At 41.7% G+C, this 19,937-nt stretch overlaps 1 protein-coding gene across 4 annotated transcripts in view; it reads right to left on the bottom strand.

Moving 5' to 3' along the window:
- Window positions 1–378: 378 nt before the first annotated feature.
- The window catches only part of arhgap21b (Rho GTPase activating protein 21b), a 37,383-nt gene continuing 17,824 nt past the window's right edge, over window positions 379–19,937 (bottom strand). For 3 of the 4 annotated variants that reach the window (XM_040143356.1, XM_040143355.1, XM_040143358.1), the window contains 17 exons: window positions 16,026–17,598; window positions 11,959–12,105; window positions 11,387–11,489; window positions 11,203–11,248; window positions 10,544–10,669; window positions 10,141–10,440; window positions 8,962–9,023; window positions 8,683–8,828; window positions 8,452–8,594; window positions 7,987–8,145; window positions 7,774–7,852; window positions 7,593–7,666; window positions 7,403–7,492; window positions 7,108–7,275; window positions 6,425–6,530; window positions 3,551–3,582; window positions 379–3,423 (listed from right to left, as the gene is read on the bottom strand). In XM_040143356.1, coding sequence (XP_039999290.1) covers window positions 1,846–3,423; window positions 3,551–3,582; window positions 6,425–6,530; window positions 7,108–7,275; window positions 7,403–7,492; window positions 7,593–7,666; window positions 7,774–7,852; window positions 7,987–8,145; window positions 8,452–8,594; window positions 8,683–8,828; window positions 8,962–9,023; window positions 10,141–10,440; window positions 10,544–10,669; window positions 11,203–11,248; window positions 11,387–11,489; window positions 11,959–12,105; window positions 16,026–17,598 — 4,932 coding nt within the window. In that variant the 3' untranslated portion in view covers window positions 379–1,845. The remainder of the gene's footprint in view (window positions 3,424–3,550; window positions 3,583–6,424; window positions 6,531–7,107; window positions 7,276–7,402; window positions 7,493–7,592; window positions 7,667–7,773; window positions 7,853–7,986; window positions 8,146–8,451; window positions 8,595–8,682; window positions 8,829–8,961; window positions 9,024–10,140; window positions 10,441–10,543; window positions 10,670–11,202; window positions 11,249–11,386; window positions 11,490–11,958; window positions 12,106–16,025; window positions 17,599–19,937) is intronic. The other variant, XM_040143357.1, reaches the window with a different exon arrangement.

Here is a 19,937-nt window from a genome sequence, read left to right as displayed (position 1 = left end):
TGTCTGTATATTTTGTTTGCAAATACAGTTCTTGATACTTACCGTCCAAACTGGCATACTGGTGAGTTAACTATGCTGAATTTTTCATTATTTTGTGAATTTCTTTGACTTGTGTGTTAAATGGCTTGGCTCTCTTCCCATGTCACTTCTGTTAGTATTGTCAGTGGTTTCTAGTCAGCTGATGTACAAAGTGTATAAATCTTATATTCTTTAAGTCTTTATGTTGTATGTGCAACTTGTATATAAAGCATTTTGAAATGTATTGTTTGTCGACTGTCACTTTAGTGTGTAAACCAACAAAGTACGTGACTGGTATCTTGTGCGTCCACATTTTATCTAAGATTTTTGAGGAAGCAAAAACATCAGAATCTGCCATTGACAAAATTTATTTCCAGTGTTTCAGGAGTCTGTGCACACCCTTCTTGCTATCAGAGGAACACGGCATTGGTACTAACGGGTCCAGCTCAATGAAGTGTCTCCTGCTGCAGGGTCCTCTCTCCACAGAAGTACCCAACTGCCCACGACACCTGCACAGGCCTCATGACCATTATCTCACAATACTGTACTTTATCTTGCAATCTAATGGAAATGTAAAGTAAAGCAGCTAAAACATTGCATTTATATATACATTTAAGTTACTTATTTTACAAGGAATATTTAAAATTCAAGTTCTGTTTAAATCAAAAAATGAAAAAAAGGAAGAAAAAAAAAAAGTATAAAACATGTTAAGACCAGAGTGGAATGCCTAAGGAATGGAAGCTCGGCATTGTGTTACATAACTTGTAGAATGACAGAGTGGACAATAAAAATGTCATTCACAGTAACATCTTCGTGTATCTCAACAAAGACAATATGGCACCCTTAACATTTCATTGTGAGGCACTTCCTATTGTGAAGAAACACGATTTTTCTGATTAGATTACCCATATTCTTTTTCTTCCTCTTTGCAATCTACTGCCAGTCACTGACAGATGTGTGAACCAAAAAACACTAAAACACAGCATAACATTTGCATCAGAGGGATGTTGTTCACTGCTCTTTAAACCACATAGCTAGGATGAATAACATCTCTTTTTCCATGTGCACAACTCCAGAGTCTCCTTGTCACCTTTGTACCTTTGAAAAGGCCCCTTTGACAGCAGAGAGCTTGTAAGCAGTCCACACACAGGCTGTACCAAAAACACAATTCAAGTACACAGAAAAATAGGGCTATGTACACTTTAGAATTAAACACAAGCATCTAAAGCTTTTAGTCAGTATTACAGCAAGCATGTCTGTACATTCTTCATTTGGTTACTGATAGACTCACTGACTTTGAACATGGTAACTTTCTTTACAAAAAAATAGTTTCTCTGCAAGACTAAAAATCTGTACTTTACTACTTTCTATTCATCCTAAAAGTCAGTTCATCCTTAAAGCCACTTAGCTAAACCTTTAAAACAATCTTAACTCCGAGTGTTCACACTTCCTTGAACATACTTCATTGGCTCATTGTTTCATGAGCAACAGGTCCTCTCAATCTTCAGCATAACAGGGATTTGTATTGGGAGGGAGGAAGTCTTGCTGCTGACCCATCCCAAAGTCATTAAAAAAAAAAAAAAGAAGGTATAAACAACATTTTGTTCCATGCCTTATACATCAGCAAGATCAACGATCCCTGTGTGCAGTAATTCTCTTTTTCACAAGCATACACACACCACTTACAGACACACACAGCAGAATTTTTTTTGTACAACATGCTCATTCACTAACTTTGGTCACACAACAGACATTATACTGACAGAATCCCAAGTACGTACACAGCGCACAGACGAAGAACATACAGTCACGCACGTCCAACACTTCTCACAGGTACTGATAGAATCGTGAATGGACCACCTGGGAACTGGTGAGTTTATGTGGATGAGCGGTGGCCGAAAGGCTCAGATTTTTACTCTGGAGGACGTCCCCATTCAACACCTCCGCTGGGCGATGTGGGAGTTCAGAAGAGGATGAGGCTCCGAGGTTTTGGGAGTTTGGGCTGCACAGTCCACCCTGCTGTTCAGGAAAGTCCAGGCTGACCTCAGGATTGCTGGTGCGGTGGCGCTCACGGGCAATCCAGTCCCCGATGGAGAAGTCCTGAGAGCTGCACTTAGGCTTCAGCCTGTCCACAGCTGACAGCTCTGACCGAGACCCTGATCCAATGCCAATCTGCTGCGGCCAGTCTCCCAAAACAGACAGCTCTGCAAAGTCCCTCTGACCGCCCATAGTGTGTCTGCGTCTGATGTTCTTCTTCTTACTGCGGCCATCTGGGGACCGGCTCCTCTGGCTGCCAACACCAAACATGTCATCCACAGACATCCGCAGACGCACCTTCAGTCGGTCAGTGATCTTCAGCTTCCATGCAGGCTCCACTTTATCCAGCTCACTACGAGACGAGGAGCTGAGGCTGCCAGTTGAACGGCCTTTAACTGACCCCAGAACACGTGACAGTCTGTTGGAATCTTTATCGCTCCGAGCTCCATCTAGCGAAGACTCGCTGTCGGCTTTCTGTTGGGCAGCTTTCTTTCTGGAGAGTGTATCACATTCGATTAGTCTGTGGGAGGGGAGTGGTCGTGGAGGTTGTTGCAGTTCTCTCTGATCAGCTTTCCCGACAGTAAACACAGACAGGTCGCTCTCGCTGTCTGTCTCCATTGGCCTTCCTTCGCTGATGAGCTCACTTCTCTCGTCATCTGCTTCATCTCCACCCCGGCTTTCGGCCACAGACTGCACTTCAGGACTGAGGGTGCTGAACTCAGCTCCAGTTAGGAACGTCATGGAGGAGGTGGTTGAGTAGTCGGAAGTGATTGAACAAACCTCTGCTCCAAGCCCACTGGGGCCTGCCTCTGGCCCCAGAGCCATCGTCCTGCCGCGCCTCGTTCTGGGTACTGAAGCCTGAGAGCTGGTGCTATTCATTGTACCAAGGTCAGATACTGTGTCGTCGTAGTTGGAGTGCGGGTCTGACAGAGAGGACTGGTGCACCATGGGCATACGGTAGCTGAGGTTTGGGGAATGTGAGGGTGAGGCATAAGGGGAGCCAGTTTGACAGGTGGAGGAAATGTGTTCTGGAGGCAAGGAGGGAGAGGGCTGCGACATCAGGCTGCTGGAGAGAGACTCTTTCCTGTTGGTTTTGTCAAGCTGTTCCTCTGAGCTGTTTCTGTGCTTCTCTTTCTCACTGGTTTCATCCGTCTCCCCCTCCTCCTCAGTCCGGCTGTCTGGGGACCAGAGAGGCTGCTGCTGGCACTCCTCCGGGAGCTCCTTCTTGGGGAACACAGTGTCCAGGTCGTCATCTGAACTGCTGGGATGAGCTTTGTCCTTGGGCTTCTTACGTTTACGGCTGGCAAAGAAGGAGGAGCGCAGCATCTCTTTGCTACACTGATCCTTTCCTGACCCCCACAAGCCCTGCTAAAACAGAACCAAAACAGCTTTAAAAAAAAAAAAGACTCATCAATGCAAGATAGAATAATAAAAAAAAAAGATGGAGGAAAGAAGGATTTATGTGAAAGAAAATGAAACATGACGAGGACATTACCTTTGATTTGGAGGAGTCACTACATGCTGAATCTGCATTAAAGAGAAAAGAATCATTAGTAAAAGTCTGCCACCTCTGTGACTTGCTGAAAATAGTCAAGATAAAGAGAAGAGGCAGATTAAAAGTTTGTTCAGTGTGAAACTGACAGACATGATGAGTATAATGAGAGCAGCTTGATGAAGGCAGATGACTTTTTCCGGCTCACAGACACAGAGAGACACAGAGAGAGAGAGAGAGAAGCAGGAGGACGAGTAACCACACTAAGCAGTATAAGCAGCAGAACAGGGCCTGACATAAGGGATGAGAGGAAAGGAAGTGAAAACCCAACAGTAAACCAAGACACAAAAAGCAGCTCATGCTCATGTATCGATGGGACGATGGCACATAATGGACAAACACGCCAGTCACAGAGCATCACATGTAGCCATCAACCAGCTGAAGGCATTATTTCCCAACTCAAAAGACGTCACAGAGGAGAGGGAGTGATGACTGACTGAGAGACTGAGAGGGGCCTGAGCTGAACAGATCAGTGAGTGTGTTGTGGTAGATACAGTTGGCGCAGGCAAGCCTTAGTATAACAGACAGATTGCTCTTACTCCAAGCTAGATAAACTCCTGTGGTGCCCTTTTACATGTAGCCCGTCATTCTCAGCAACATAAAAGGCAAAACAAAGAGTTCAAAAAACGTTCTTTTCTCACTATTCAACAGAAAAAAAACTGCAGGTAATAAAAATAAGCAGACTAATAGCCCTTTTCGACCAAATAGTTCCAGGAACTATGGAACCACAGGAACTAAATTCAGCAACTCGAAGTCCCCTTTGAGCACTTGTGTTTGCTTTTCCAAAGCATCTGAAGAACTGTGAAGATTAAGCAAATCAAATGGATGACGAATTACAATATGACATTTTTTACACATGAGGAAACAAGAGAGTCATTGTGATGTTCTTTGTATTTACTGATGGATGTAATGGACAGATGAGGAGACCTGCAGAGATGAAGAAAAAGACTGAAAACTCCAAACCACCTGTTTTGAAAGTAAACGATCTGCTGAAAGTTTTATGGCTATATATTTATGTCTATTTATATATTCGAGCTGCAAGGTTTACCAATCTGCAATATTCAGCATTGGAAACTTGCACTGATTTTTCCAGGGCCATCACAAAGTACTGCTCTTAGAACGGGGCCTTTTTTGGAGAAAAGAACCTAAATTTAGTCAGTGGCTCCTTTGGTCGAATCGCAGGTAAAATTCCTGAAGTTCCTGTTATGGTTCCTGGGCTCCTGAAAGCGTTCCCGCAGTGGAAATGGGCTATTGATGATCTAATTTAGGCTCAAAATCTGTATCAGTGTATATCTCTGGGTTGGTTAGGGAGTCTGTAAGGGACATGTTAGTGATTTAGGTGTTATACATTATGTAACAGTAGGGGTTAGGTTTGTCTGTCGTTGACAATGTGATGCTTTTAATGGTGAGTGACAACCAATATTTTTGAAATAAGGACATCACAGACAACAAATAAAACAAAAAGACACAAGAGGAGAAACCTGAAACTAAAAAACTACCCGCCGCAAATACTACTACAGCTACCTGCTTGGAGCCCCCGTCCACTGCTATGTGTGCCTCTGCATCAGTCACTACATACTTATAGGTCTGGGACGTGTTTTTATGTGTGGGTTTGCTGTTGTGTGTGCTGGGGAACATCCAGCTCAGTCCCACCACTACGACCCCACCCTCAGACATCATGACACATTATGCCACATGACCGGGAGAGAACCTGAGTTTGACCGTACCATGCTACTTGTCCTTGCGATCAGCTTAAGAGACAACAAGAGACAGCAGAAGGGCTTTCAGAGAAAGTACAGCAGCATTGCTCTGTATCCCCTCAATTTAGGGTATTGGTTTAAATATGAGACGTGCACACCACAGGAAAAATGACAAACATCGACTTCTCTTTCTTTCTTTTTTATCTTTTTTTCCTCCTTTCGCCAAAATTTAAAAGAGCTGCGGGTTTCTGCAGACTAGGCAGCTACACTGGGCACAACATTCGTCCTTCTTCCTACAGTCCCAGCTGTCCATCACTGACAAAACAGAGTCCATCAGTGACATCATCGAGTGATAGACGCCGCCCACTTGGCCTGTGTCAAGATTGGGTAATGTGTGAGTGCTGGACAGGGATAAGGGAGAAAAACAACACACTACACACAGAAGGGCAGAGGTCAGAAGGGTTAAAACTTCCATCGCTTCTTTTTGATTGTTAGATTTTCTTTGGGAAAGAACATGCCGGGATTATGTGAGAGACGAGGAGGAGGGGAAGAAGAGAACTGAAAGAAAAGAAGTTGTCTTCTCAACACAGGTAAAGCAGGGAGAAAAAATGACTTGAGCAGGAGAAAATAAAGAGTAAAGCAAAGAAATGAACAAAAAAAAACAACTTTATGACAATTTTATCTCTTTGGGCAAAAAAAACATCAACATCAAAATAAAACAGACTTTTATCGAAAAATAGATAAAGTAATAAAAAAAAGGTTCAACATACTGCAAGGTATTTTTCAACAATTTTCCAACGGTTAAAATGCATTGATTGAAAAATTACCGAAAAAGCTTGCTTTAACAGAAACAAATAAAATTTGGTAGACTTGTTTTTGCTCAAAGCATTTAAAATTAAGGAATACAGGTATGATGCTCCTCATCTTAGCATGAACAACTGAAACACAGCTAACATTTAATCTTAAATGAGTAAGTAAATAATTCTATACAACACATCTTTGTCACTTTAATCTGCTGTAATAATAATAATGAAATACAGTATTGCTGTCATTGTAAAATATCTGCTGTGGTGACGGTGGAGCAATGAGTCCTGAGAGAAAAATTCTGGTGAGTTACCTGAGACTTCGCCCGGTGATGATGCGGTCCGTCCAATGTTGGAGAGCAGGTGGTCGATATTGGGCACAGGCTGAGACTGCACTGTGCTTTCCTGCTCAGCTGTGGTCTGGAGACACACATGGAGGGAATAACAGAGACCAGAAAGAAGATAAATGACTGAACACAATGCATAAACGGGGGAAAAAAAGGGAATAACCACAAATAAGCCACGATTTGCATTCTATTTAAAGCTGCATTAACTGATAAACTGAAAGAGTTAATTTAATGATTTAGCTCTATTATGAGGGAGGGAAATATCTGGCTGTTTAAATGTAGTTGTTAAATGTGTGTCTGCCATTTGGTGCTGGGTAGGTAGCGTATAGTGGGTTTATCAGAGTTTGTCACTGAGAAGAAGGGAGGTAAGAGGAAACCAAAACAGTTAAGTTGTAAGATGGGAATCTAAAAAAATGAGCTCAACGATGCTAAAATGCTTTGGACTATCCAGAGTTGGTGGTAGTTCTCTGTGTGTTAACAAAAAAGAGCGACGCCTTTCACATTACACAGTCATTTGAACCATTGTTCATACAAAAATTTTGAATAGTGCAGCTTTAAATACCCATATGTATAAAATAAACACCCAAAGATTAAGTATCTATATTTCTAAACATAGAAAAGAAAATAGAAGAAAATGAACTGCCACATACAACAGGGTCCTCATCACCGTTATCAGTGAAGAACCAGTCATATTGCTGGATAAGGTTCTCAACTATCTTGCACTGGTCCGGCATGTGATTGACCATGTTAGTCATGTTGTCCTCAGAGGTTCTGACCAACGTAGGACCAAACACTATCGCCAGGTTACGAGGCTCCATCTAAACAGATGAGGTTAAAACAAATCAGATTTAATTAAATAATCCTCAAAAGGATACTGGATTTACACGGGAGTGGAGGGTGTTGAGTAATGACATTTACCCTGACGGATCCTGTTAACTATCATACCTTGTTCTTTTCACAGTTGTCAGAAACCCTCTTGAGGTGAGCACAAAGGAATTTCAGAGTTTCATAGTGATAATCAGGTAATTCATGGATCTGCAAGAATTGACAATAATGAACAGGGTTTCAGAGTTAATGGTGTGCCCAAGTGTAATGCTATTTAAATAAATGCTTCTCATATTTGAGTTTTCCTCACCAGCCTCTTAAGCTCCTTTAATCTCTCCACTGAGTCTTCTGTTCTGTTGGCATCTATGAAATCAGCATACTTTTCTGTTGAATAGAACAAATTTTTTAAAATAATGACACCAATCCAAGGATTCTGTGGTCTTTGTTTGGGAATTTTGATTTGTAATCATTTTACAACAAAAAGATCCTACCATTTGTAAACAGGGGTTCTGGAAGTTTTCGGAAAAAGGACTTTAGTAAACTACTGATGACGTTAAGGTCCCGCCATTTCTGGAGAGAAGTAAAAGATTGTGACATCATTATGTTAAAATAGTCTTTACAGTAGAAATCCATCACTGCTTTAAGATGTTGTCAGTCAGTAAAGTGGTGCACTGTACTGTGCAACCCAACTGTCAGTCACTCACATCTTCCTGGATGTCAATGTCAGCCATCCCTTTGCTGTTGAGCTCCTCCTGCATGCTGGAGATGGCAGCATTGTTCCCAGGGACCCTGTAGATCCCTGTGTACTCCAGTCCTCGCTCCTCCACAACCTTACAGCACACCTCAACGATCAGAGGAACAAACTGCACAGCACACAGCAGGAAGACATTAGATATGACAAATCATTAACCGTGTCAAATCTGAAATTTGAACAGAAACCTAGATGCTGTGAATAAGCGCTGATTTGCATGCAGTTATGTGTCATACACAACACTGTCTCCTATAGTCAAAGTGAGCTACCCTATCAGGAATTGACCACTACTGTGGCTGACAACTTGATGTAAAAATCAGTATTTCATGGGTTTGGAAGCAACATGGTACTCATATTATCTGAATAATAAAATACATAGCATTTGTTCTAAGATACATAAACAGGGATGGAGTCTCACCCTGTTAGTCTGTGCAGGTGGACAGTCATCAAGCCGCACCCCGAACGTGACCCCAGCTGGGGTCTTTTTTTCAAAGGGCTTCCTCATGATCCCCGCAATACCAATTTTCCAAGCACCTCTGTCCCTCGGTGGACTGGAGTCATCTGACAAGGCACGTACATATACATATATTAATTAGCAAGGCCAGATTAAAAATGACCTCCAACAACACCAAAAGGAGCTGGTGTCTACCTTTCAGCGCCCTCCGCTCCTCTCCTGTTTTAGGTGAATGGGGACTGTGGATCTTGCCATCTGTTTTACCTCCCAGGAAGGCTTGTTTGATGCTAAGGGACTGGCGGGAGGTTTTTGGGGAAGGTTCAGATCTGCTGTTGGGTGCACTGATCCACACAAATTGTAAAAAACACACATATAAACAAATATCAATATTAGGTTGGCATATAATTAAACTGGGTGGATATGTGGTTGAGTGCTGTGGATGAGTCCCGGGTGGTAATGTGGAGTCCTGTATACCTCATCATGTTGTATTCTTTGATCTTTCGGCTGATCAAGTCCTGGCTTGTTACAGCATCATTCTGTAATGACAGAATTACAATTAGTAATATCTCAGACATTAAATAAAGTTAAAACTGTGTCTTCAAGTTCAATTGAATTCAAATCGTCAATCAAATGAATTCAAATCCTGAAACATTTCCACAATGACTGCAAATCTAAAAATGTATGCTATGTGGCAATCAGGAAGTAGTCACTTGTTTGACTGGCTGACTAACTGACTGGGACCAAGCCCAGAGATAAAAACACAAGGCAAACTGCAAAAACTCCAGTAATTGTACAAATAGAACCAGTTTGCCTTCAGGGCCAGGACTCGAGCTATCATCTGAACCCAAGAGAGAATATAAAAAAGCATCAACTTTACCAATATGTCCAAAGAAGGCGAGTCTGCCTATATAGCCTCGCAGCAGCATAACTCACAGCTAGGCCTGAGTGTGATTATACTCTAGTTCAATATGAAATTCAAAATATAAAGAAAATCACAGAATCACAGAAATGCATAAAATTCTTCCTTACATAACATACATAATTGGGATTCAGAGATCCTACAAAGAGCATTTTTATTTAAATATGCCACAGCTTGATTGGATTTGAATGTTTTTGTATCAGAGGTCAACATGGTCTATGCTGACAATAGGATTGGGTGGTGTAACTACAAGTATTTTAATATATAGACTAATTTTCCCCTACTTTTTCATTTTTCCAATCCTACCTAATCATGTGTTGCAGGACCTCTATCTCAGATACAAGAGTGAATTATTGCCAGAAGATATCATTTAACAAGGTCTCGCTGAAAGCCAGCTTACTGCCTTGCTCACAGTCTAAAATGGAATTTTCCCCACACAACCCAAAAAGTGCCACCTGTTTTTTTTCTTTGTTCTGCCCAAGTAGAACAAGTTTCCAGTCAGAACTTATTTTAGCTTTTGTTAGTCATTTTATAAATAAAGGTTGTATTCCTCTCCATTTCGCAATCACTGCATTTAGTTAAAAAAAAGACTTTGTTTCCCTTTGATGTCAACCTGATGGGTGTGCCTATTTTTTCTTTGAAAACAAAAGTGAAGACTGGTTTAAACCTGCTTACTTTTCCTGTACATGTGAATAATCGACCATAACTGCTTACTTAGTCTTACTAGAACACACCTCTTCATCTGGGTTACTGTTTTCCTGAATGACTCTGATCCAGGACAGCATGTCGTCCCTCCCTTCTGCCTGGAACAAATACTCGCAGTCCGAGGTGGTTAGTCGCAGCACATTCTTGCGTCTTGTATCGCTGTAAGAGATGTCGATCAGACAGGCCTTGACACTGATTTGTAGTGGGTCCTCATCAGATTGTGTCGAAGCATGAGACAGTGCATCCTTCCGGTCTTTGTAGAGGGTCAGGGTGTGACCTTGTAAAACAGCATACATCTGCTTCCATGATCTCATTCCTCCACTTACACGCTACACAGACAGAGACAAGAGGCAGAGGAAGAGAAATACTTACACAACAAAACATTAGTGATATTCATGTTTGTTTACTCAAGGCATAAGTGTACATGCATACCTTATTTTTATCTGTAGTAAGCTGCCTGAAGTTAAGCAACCCTTCTTTGGAAGAATTAGCAAATATATCTGAAGAGGAATCCCTTCGAGATCCAGAATCCCCAGATGATTTATGTCCGTCCAGAGCCTGCAAGTGTGAATACATGGCATTAATAGCTGAGGCTAGAGTGTGACATGAAAAGTGGAGAGAGTGAGAGACAAAGACAACAAGCAGGAAATATCTCCAGTTGGAATCTATATAGGAAATCCCAGTATCTAAAACATCTGTGTCTCAAAACACTTCCCAATGAAGCCAGTGAAGATAAATTAAGAGAGGCTCATCGAGAAAGTTCAGCTTGTTCATAAAATATGACTAAATATTTCAGTTTACAGTGTGCCATCTTCTGTCTTCTATATTTAAGACCATTTCTGAAGTTTTTTCCAGAAATCACATTTTACTTAAATCCCTTGGGTCTTTAGTGTTACACCTGGATTTTTATTTGCACATATGTCAAGAGATCGCTATTAGGTCAACCCAGATACATTACAATACTATGTAAAACAGGGCCACTGTCACAAAAAACAATGAGATTAATATACGTGAATACTAAAAAAGAATGCAGCACTCTGTAATGGCACAAGAAAGATTGACATGTTGGGAATAATCCTATAGTTTCTCACCTTTCTCAGGCCCCTGAGACTGGGCATATGCTTACTGGAAGATCTCCTAAAGATGTGGAAGAACAACAGAGAAAGGCCAATTTCAGGTCAGAGACAAGGCCAGACAGCTCCATAACTCAATAAACATGATAAAATATTTAAAAAAGAGAGAGAGAGTAATGACCTAGTATTGGTAAGCACTTACCCTCTCCCCTCCTCTTGGTAGTTATCTAGACCCTCATCGTAGGATTTGGACCGTTCTGTTTTGCTGGCTGATTCAGACTCCAGCAAAGCACTTCTGAGGGACTCTATAAAAGGAAAAAGGAATAGGAAATTATGTTATTTGTAATTTATAACCCAAGTTATGAGTGTAAATGAGGGTCACATTAAGCTACCAGAGGTGTCTTGGGTCTTTAACTTTCCTTTAGACCACAGCTAGAGGAAAAAAAAAGTGTCAACAGAATATTTTATATCCCCATACACTGAGTTAAGATGATTTATCTTTATTTACTGAGCGTTTGAAGGTGGGAGTGCCTAAATAAATGAAGTAAATAAATTTCAAGTCTACACAACAATAACTAACATTAAACCCAAAATTTTAAAAGCTACAGCTAAAATTATTAGTCGATCGAAAAATAATCAGTGATGATTTAGTGTGTAGTCATTTAGGTCATTTCATGGGAAAAATAAAAACAATTTCAGTGAATTGTACAGTGTTCTCTCTGAGCCAAGCCTTGACTCACATATCCGTCACCCAGTTAACCCTGTCATGTTTACCTTGGTCATGTGATAGCTGACGTCGAATGGTAGGGCAAGGTGAGCATGGACTGGAGGGACCCGTAGTTATGGATGGTGCAACAGATATCACAGCGGAGGGTGGAATAGGAGCGGCCTCCCGGTCGACACTGGGGCTGACTGGCTCATCTAATCATAATTAAACATTTAGTCTGAGCATAGAGATGACTATACAGAGTGTGTCAAAGACTTAATTATATTACATTTGTGACAGGTGTGTTATGTAGATGTTGTTTTGTCAAACTAAGCAATACCATATTTCCATATTCTGTGTCTAATTAAGAGAAGAAAATGGAGGCCTGCTCTATCAGGACATCTTTATATCAAAAACAACTTCATCTATCATCTGGGGAAAAATTAAAAAGTCTATCTGTGACTCTGACGGCTAATATGCCAAAACACAGCTGAGAGTTGGAACAGATCATCTTCTGACATGATTTTTTGAGAGAGAAGGAAGTTCTTTACTCTTGAGTACCGCCCACTCCTGGCACTTCAAGCCTGAAACAGCTCAGAGTACAAAGCTGCTCTCTGCAGCCGAGGGGCTTTTGGAGCTAAATTTAAAAGCAACTGTCCTAGTTCCATCCTGTACCCAACTTTGAAACGGGGCAAAGCAAAAGAATGTCACCAACTCCCGAAAAGGCCTGTTGGGCTACAGGCTAAGGTTCTGCCTGTTTATCACTGAAAAACATTATTTAATAGTAGCAACTTTAAAGTCCTCCATCTTTATCCACTCTCTCCAAAATATAAGATGACCAATCTCTTCTGCTGTAGTCTGCATACATCAAAGTCAATGACAAACCCAAACGATCCAAACTAAAATACATGCAGCGAACCTTTAAATAAGAGGCACAAATATATCGGAAAGAGCAACTCAGGTTTCTTCAGCTGCCAGTATGACGCTCACTCCTGACAGACCTTAACCTAGGCCGCTTGGTACACCAACACCTGAGGAGTTCTGCCCCTAGGCCCCAAACTGTTAATCAGCAACATCATGAAGCTGTCAAGACATGCTCACTTTCTTTTTCCTGGTAGAACTACATCAGATATTAGTATTCTGACTTTAAATCGATCGCGCAAAATTTGTTATTCCTCTAAAAAAAAAGTCACAGCTACTAACACAGGTTTCACGTAGTGAATAAAATGACACTGTATAGCTCTAAACATTTGCTGTAATTAACAAGCAAGGGCCAAATTTCAGGTACACTGCAAAATAGAGTGGAAAAATACCATCCCTTGCCATCCAACTAAGATGAAAGACAAAACAATGTCTGAAGATTAAATAAAATTATGATTTCGTTTATGGGACCCAATGACCTCACCCAACTAAGGCCTGGACCAGTGGGCTTTCAAACAGATCATTTATAAAGGCCCAGCGATCTGCTCAATCAAGGCACTGTTCTCCTGGGCCAGGGCACCAGTCCCAGAATGGTGGTGTTGCAGCATCATCACTGTCACTGCCTGCCTTGTCTGCACCTGGTTTGTCCTGCTTCCTTAACAACCACAGACCACTAATGGAACAGCGGAAACACTGTTGGTAAGCCACAAGTGTGGTGACCTCAATGATACTGAATACTCTGTGCATCCAACTTGAAACTGTCACATTCCCCAAATTCAAGACAATAAACTTTGATCATAAATTAAGCACTGTGTTTAGAGGATCAAATAACCTAAAGTAAGGAAAAGTGCAATAAGCATAACATGCTTAACAAATCAATGACAACATAAACACTGACAAGCTTCAGCTTATCAAGAAGTTCACACAAAAACACCCGCACTGACTCACGACTTAAGGTATTCCACCAGCCTACTCCTATTTATATAAATAAATAAAAAATTGCAAACACTACTCAACGTTTACTGAATGTTTACTCTATGTCGGCTCCAAACTAATTGACACCATGTCAAAGAAGTTCTCAGTGTGGCTGTGTTTGTTAGCAATGGATGACCAAAAAGTCGAGTTTAAACTTTGCAAACAGCAGTTTGCACGTTACAGCTCAACAACCAACATGGCATATCATCTAAAAACAGTAGTTGCAAATACTAGTAGCTTTTTATGTTAATTTATTATTTATTTAGGCTAATAAGGCTACCAGGTAGAGTACATTTATTTACTCTAGAGATACCCTAATAAGACAGACAGTCTGATTAGAGTACTGAGTCAGAAGAGTACAGAAGAATCAAATCACATTCTTCCAGCTAAATTCTCTCCAGGAGGGTGAGCTTTTCACTATCCATCTGCAGGTCCTGTCCCATTCTTCCTGTATTATTGTGAAATTACCCTTTGCTTCCCATCTTGCTTTAGTATTCAAAATATGATCTCCTTTCAAATTTTGAAAGGAGCAAAGTATATTTTAGAAATTACTTTTTGATAAGTAGTATCTTCACATGCTTTTCAAAAAAAAAAAAAAAAAAAAAAAGAAATTTCTTGCCCAAGAAATCTCTAATTTGTAAATAACTAAAGTGATCCTGAGTCTGCAGGTTAAAGTTGTCCTTTAGCTCCTGGAACCCCAGGACCGTAACTCGATTTAAAAGAGTACAATATGCAGTAAGGTCATTTCCAGTCCAGCCTCTAAACCCTGTGTCATATTTATTGGGCATGAAGTCCAGGCAAACCATATAAAGATTTCGACTACGCCCTCAGGTGGTGTACCTAATAAACTGGCAACTGAGTATAGATTATTAAAAGGTCTAAAATTAATAGAGGTCAACAGGCCTCTGAAGATCTGCCTTTGAGATTTGTGAATTAGAAACCACTTTCGAGTGAAACTTATTTTGCAACATATGTTAGATTTATCTTGCACTGAAGCAATACTGAACAGCTTTAAAAAGACCCAAATTTAACTCTGAAACTAACTTCTCTCCCATGGGTCAAACTAAAATATTCCAGTACTGTCACTGCCTGTGCACTAGTTCCTCTATACAGTCTACCTGCGAAGTACAAAATGTTTCCGTTACATCCTTTCCAAAACAAAAGTACATCAGCTATCAGAGACAGTTTTCTTAGAACCACAATGATATGCTGACTTGTGAATAACAGAATATCCACTCTTACAGAGCCCTTGCTTTCTCATTTTTCTACCTAATGTGGTATCATAGAGAAACTGGTAGAGACAGACATCCAAACATCAAGTACAAAATACATATACAGTATGAAGAGATGCAGATGAAGAGAGACAGACAATACAGAGAGATATCTGAGCATAAAATATTTGATACATTTTCTGGGGTAGATTTCAAAAAACATTTAAGAAGTCTAAAAAGCCCCCCATCCAATATTCAGTCTAGCCTCCAGCAATGTAACTATAGCAATGTTCTTACGCCAATAAACAAGCTGAGAGTTCCTATTAATTATGAATATTTTCTCACCGCTGAACTGATTACAACAGATTCTCTAAAACAAGACTTAATACACTGAAAATCTTGGCTTTAAAATTCAGACCACATTTAAAAATGTGTTTGGTGCCATTTTCAAAAACTGATACGAAGCAAGTAAAAGCAAAACATTCTGATAACCTCTCAAACGGGTATGAGTTAAAACATTTTTGAGACTGCTCTGCGAACACTTGTTATGTGCATGGTGAGACAGTTATGGCATTAAGGGACAACTGAAGTACAATGCAATCCATTCAGAGGAGAGAACATACAAGAAAACATTATATTAAAAAGAGAAATTCAATTATATCCCAATAGGCTTAAGCCATACTTCATTCTGCCCCAGTTAAGCCAAACATCCCACAAACCCCTTGATGAATGCTACAAAACCTGATTAATAACATCTTCCCAGGAAGATTAATTTATTTGTGAACATCTCCCCAGAACTATATAAACACACATCAATGATACGCTCAATCAGATTTAAAGTTAAACTATAGTGTTCTACAGGCTCCACAGTCAGTTTTCAATCCATCTATTTTAAACTGATTCCTATTATTCTATGGTGGAAGCCCTTTAATCAGCTACAGTTCTAGCTCTGCCTTATGATACTACTGCCTGCTGTCGTTTCCATGACAACGTAGGCCGACGAGGCTTACAACAGCTTATTCTCTTACCGATGAATGGAATGGAGTCCAGAGACTCATCCAGGTTGCTGGAGCAAGAGGCGTGACATTGTTCCCCAAGGCGGCGTATGTGTATCTCTCGACGTGCATCGTTGGGAAGCCAGCATGCTACCACATCTCCTGTGGAATCTGCTCCGTCATCGTTTACAGCAAGGATATATGAAGTTTGACGCAGAGGGCTGGGGTTCTTTCCAGAGGGTGGCTTCTCCCTCAGAACCACCCCAGTCTCTGTTGGGCTTCGCCCATTGACCTGACCCTGGTAGTCTGGGTGGGGAGGTTTGAGGATGCTAGGCCTTTGAGGCATCGGTTTCGGGGTTGAGCATGAAGAAGACCTGTGTCCTACCAATGCTAGTTCTCTGCCTGCCTCAACAGGCAGCATGGTTTCAGCCCGCATCCTGCTCTGGCCTTGTTGGGTAGTGTAGCCTGAATGGTTTCCTTTGACTGAAACTCTTTGGTCAGCAAAAGAATGTTCAGCACTTGTGCTTTTTCCAAAATGTGAGGGTCTGTCTGAGAGCATGGGTGAAGAGCGGGTCTGCAGAGACTCTGGTCCTTTAGAGTAGAGAGAAGGGTTGGGTGCCCCTCTAATGCCACCGCTGTATCCAACAGAAGGCCTATAAAGCATGGCTTGTCTTGGGATAGACTGTCTGCTGGGCCTCGTACCTTGGTCTGCCCTTCGATACCCTCCTCTCATTTCACTGAATCTAACCAGCTCAGCAGGGTCAACATAGTCTATGGAGTGTGCCCGGGCATTGTGCACTAGGCCATCTTGGGATACGCTTCGTGGGGGCCAGTTTCTGGCATGGCCCAAACCCCCTGCACTGCTCATGCGATCCTGCGAGGCACTGCGTGGAGCAATCTGAAATTGGGGTGGAGGTCCTTGGTAAGACCGTTCATGGGAGGTACTCCTCCGTCTTATCCCCTTAGGGCCCCAGTCTCCCCGGGAAATGTGATGAGTAGCACTAAAGGTGGTCTGACTGGCAGATCGCAAACTGTCCAGCCTCTCCTGGATAGTCCGACTACCATGGGAATGGATTCCTTTGTTGTCAATGTACTCCCTGTACGTCTGGTAAGTGCGCCAATCAATGTTTTGATGGTTGGCAGGGAAGTGAGGTGCCTGACCTCCATATGGAACCATTCCTGGACCACTGGGGAAGACATCAGACTTTCGAGGGTGAGGATACTGGGCCAGTGACCCAGGCCTCCCCCTGACAAAGACAGGTTCCATGAAATTCATCCTGTGAACTGGACCCATGCGCCCCATGTGGGCTGCATCAGTGGGAACCACCACAGTCCTCACACCGTCGTTGCGCATGCACACTGCCATCTGGCTTTTTGGATATGATTGTGGAGGAGGAGATGGGGGCACGGTGATCTCCTTGCGGTATCCATGGTCAGGAGGTGCTGTTGACCCTCGGCAGACCTGCCCCGCTGAGTCTGTCGCCTGGGCCATGCCCGTAGGCTTACAGTCTACTCTGGGGTAGCATACTGGGGGTGGATCAGGAATGTGACAGGCATTTCCGCTGTAGGTGCTTTGGCCACGGAGGTAGGCATCCTGGGAGTAAGCCTAAAGACAGAGAACCAAAGCAGTGTTACAACAGATATAGTACTAACTGTATTTGCAACTGTGTGTAAAATTCAACATTGTCCTACTAGATGCTTAAAGAGAAGTCAAGCGTGATGTTACAAATGCTACTGGATGCATGTGTGTGGGCAGTGTATGTTGCAGTATGAGTGTGCAGAGGCGTTAGCAGTTCAGGGGTGGCAGTGGTCTTCATCTGCTCCTTATTTAGTGTTCTCATGGTAATGTTCACTGTTCAACGGCAGATGATAGTACACTATATAAACCAAAGTAAAAAATATTTTTCAATAACAGAGACTTAAGATGGTGCTTCCAACAAGATTGTTGTTATTGTTATGGTACAGCAGTCTCCAATATTGCTGTCTGTGTTATCCAAACAACAATAGTTTGTTGCTACCCTAAATTTAAGATTTTAAAAATGAAGGAAAAAAAAAAAAAGCAAAAAAAACCCTTTCATCTATGGAAGACATAAATACCTACTACAACTGCAAACACCAAATGATAAATGTGGAATGGTCTCTATTTGTACCTAACTCAATATTTAGCCTGTGCTGTGACAGTTTAATCAAAGATTGTGTAACAATCAATACACTGGTTAGATAAGGCAATCAAGTAGCTAACAACTGACATACCTGAACAAACGTGATAACATAAAAATGTATGTAAAAATGGACAGGTAACTAGTATATCCATTTAGCCACCTCAGACTGAGAGACTAACCTACTGAAGCCTATACTATTTCTCTGTGGGTACTCATCAAATTCTTTTTGATAAATAAAAAAAATTAAAGCTAGTGCTTCTTCGAATCCATAAAATATCACTAGGTTCACTATATTGATCTGCTTCACTAACAACATACTGTACATACAACAAGAGACAACCTTTACATACCTTTACCTTTACATGCAAGAGACATGTAAAGGTATGAGGACTTTGGTCGGGCTACAACCTGGTGTCAAATTACAATTTTACATAAAGCTGTGTGTCCAACAGCAATCGGGTTCCACCAGGTTCTGTTCCTCCCTTTGTAAGCATGAGTTTACAGAACAGTTCAGAGGTCACTGGCCTTTATCACACTAATGACATCTGGCATGGAGGATGAAGAAGGGGCGAGGCTTCACTGAGATGCCAGCTGGATGCCAGCTCGTGTGCTCAATCTAACAGGTACTGCAGGCAAAGTGCATCGGCCATTTGTACAGTCTACACATTTGATTCACCAACACAGAGCTGACCATCCAAGGCAACTAAATGGCAATAATGTAAAGCCTGAAGACCACATCCTGTAATGATGATGCTGACGTACATGACATATGCAAAATGAGATAGAAAGCACAACATGTCAACGTCAAGTGGCTACCCAGTCTGCTGTTTGCTTACCAGATTAGTAGTTTCCCGAGAAAAAGGCTGCCGTTACAGCATGTGAAAAGAAGAGCGATAAGAAATCAAGGGAGAAAGGTTGGAAGAGAAAAGGATGCCAGGAGAGCAAAATGCACACATTGTAAAAAAAAAAAAAAAAAAAAAATATAGAACAGATTCAGAAAGGAGAGAATTCTTAACAGCCACAGCAATGCCTGGGCTTGACATGCTAAAAATATACTAGAGCTGCAGCAGCAGTACAGAGGGATGAAGAAGCAGAGATATAGCAGGGGTTGCCACGTTACGACCTGTCTGTGCCAGTCTGTCCTGGGCGAGGTGGCAGGAGCAGAAGCTTGCCTCTCTTGCTGCTATTATATCTCCATGGTTCAATCCATCTTCAGCCAGAACATTACGCTAACTGAACAAGGTGCCTCCAGTCTATGTGTCTCTCTCCCTCCCTCTGCTATTGCTCACATGACAGAAGCAGCAGCTGCTGATTATACATTCAGCTGTGATGGTACAGCTCCCCCTCCCACTCCTTCCTCTTCTCTCCTTTTCCCTCAGCATCAACCTGTTCGAAACACAGGGCAGTCAGCTGATTTTATCTACTGTTTCAGCTCGTCATTCATGCTGTTCAGTCTTTTTTCCCTGCACAGTATTTCCTCTGCTTTCCTTGCGTACAGTTCCCTCCCATTTCTGCTCCCTGAATGTACACTCTGTCTCTTTGCTAAGCAACTGCTGCATGTCTCCAAGCAGTCAGTGTGTGCTGCCTCCTACAGTGTAATGTCATCCTAATAGCATCTCTGTTAATCCTCTTTTTTTAATGGACAACCTTCATCAGTCTGTATTCCTAAATTAATGGATAATGTTGTGTGGTTGTTGGCAATTTACTGTGCAATACTGTAACCAGTGTTATCACAACACATGTGTAAGCTACAGTGGATGGGTAGAGGGAAAAACCGAGTAGG

This window comes from Xiphias gladius, chromosome 14, assembly GCF_016859285.1.
Source record: "Xiphias gladius isolate SHS-SW01 ecotype Sanya breed wild chromosome 14, ASM1685928v1, whole genome shotgun sequence".
In the NCBI taxonomy this organism is placed as follows: domain Eukaryota; kingdom Metazoa; phylum Chordata; class Actinopteri; order Istiophoriformes; family Xiphiidae; genus Xiphias; species Xiphias gladius.
Note: the sequence above shows the minus strand (reverse complement) of the source record. Positions and strands in the feature narration are given on the sequence as shown.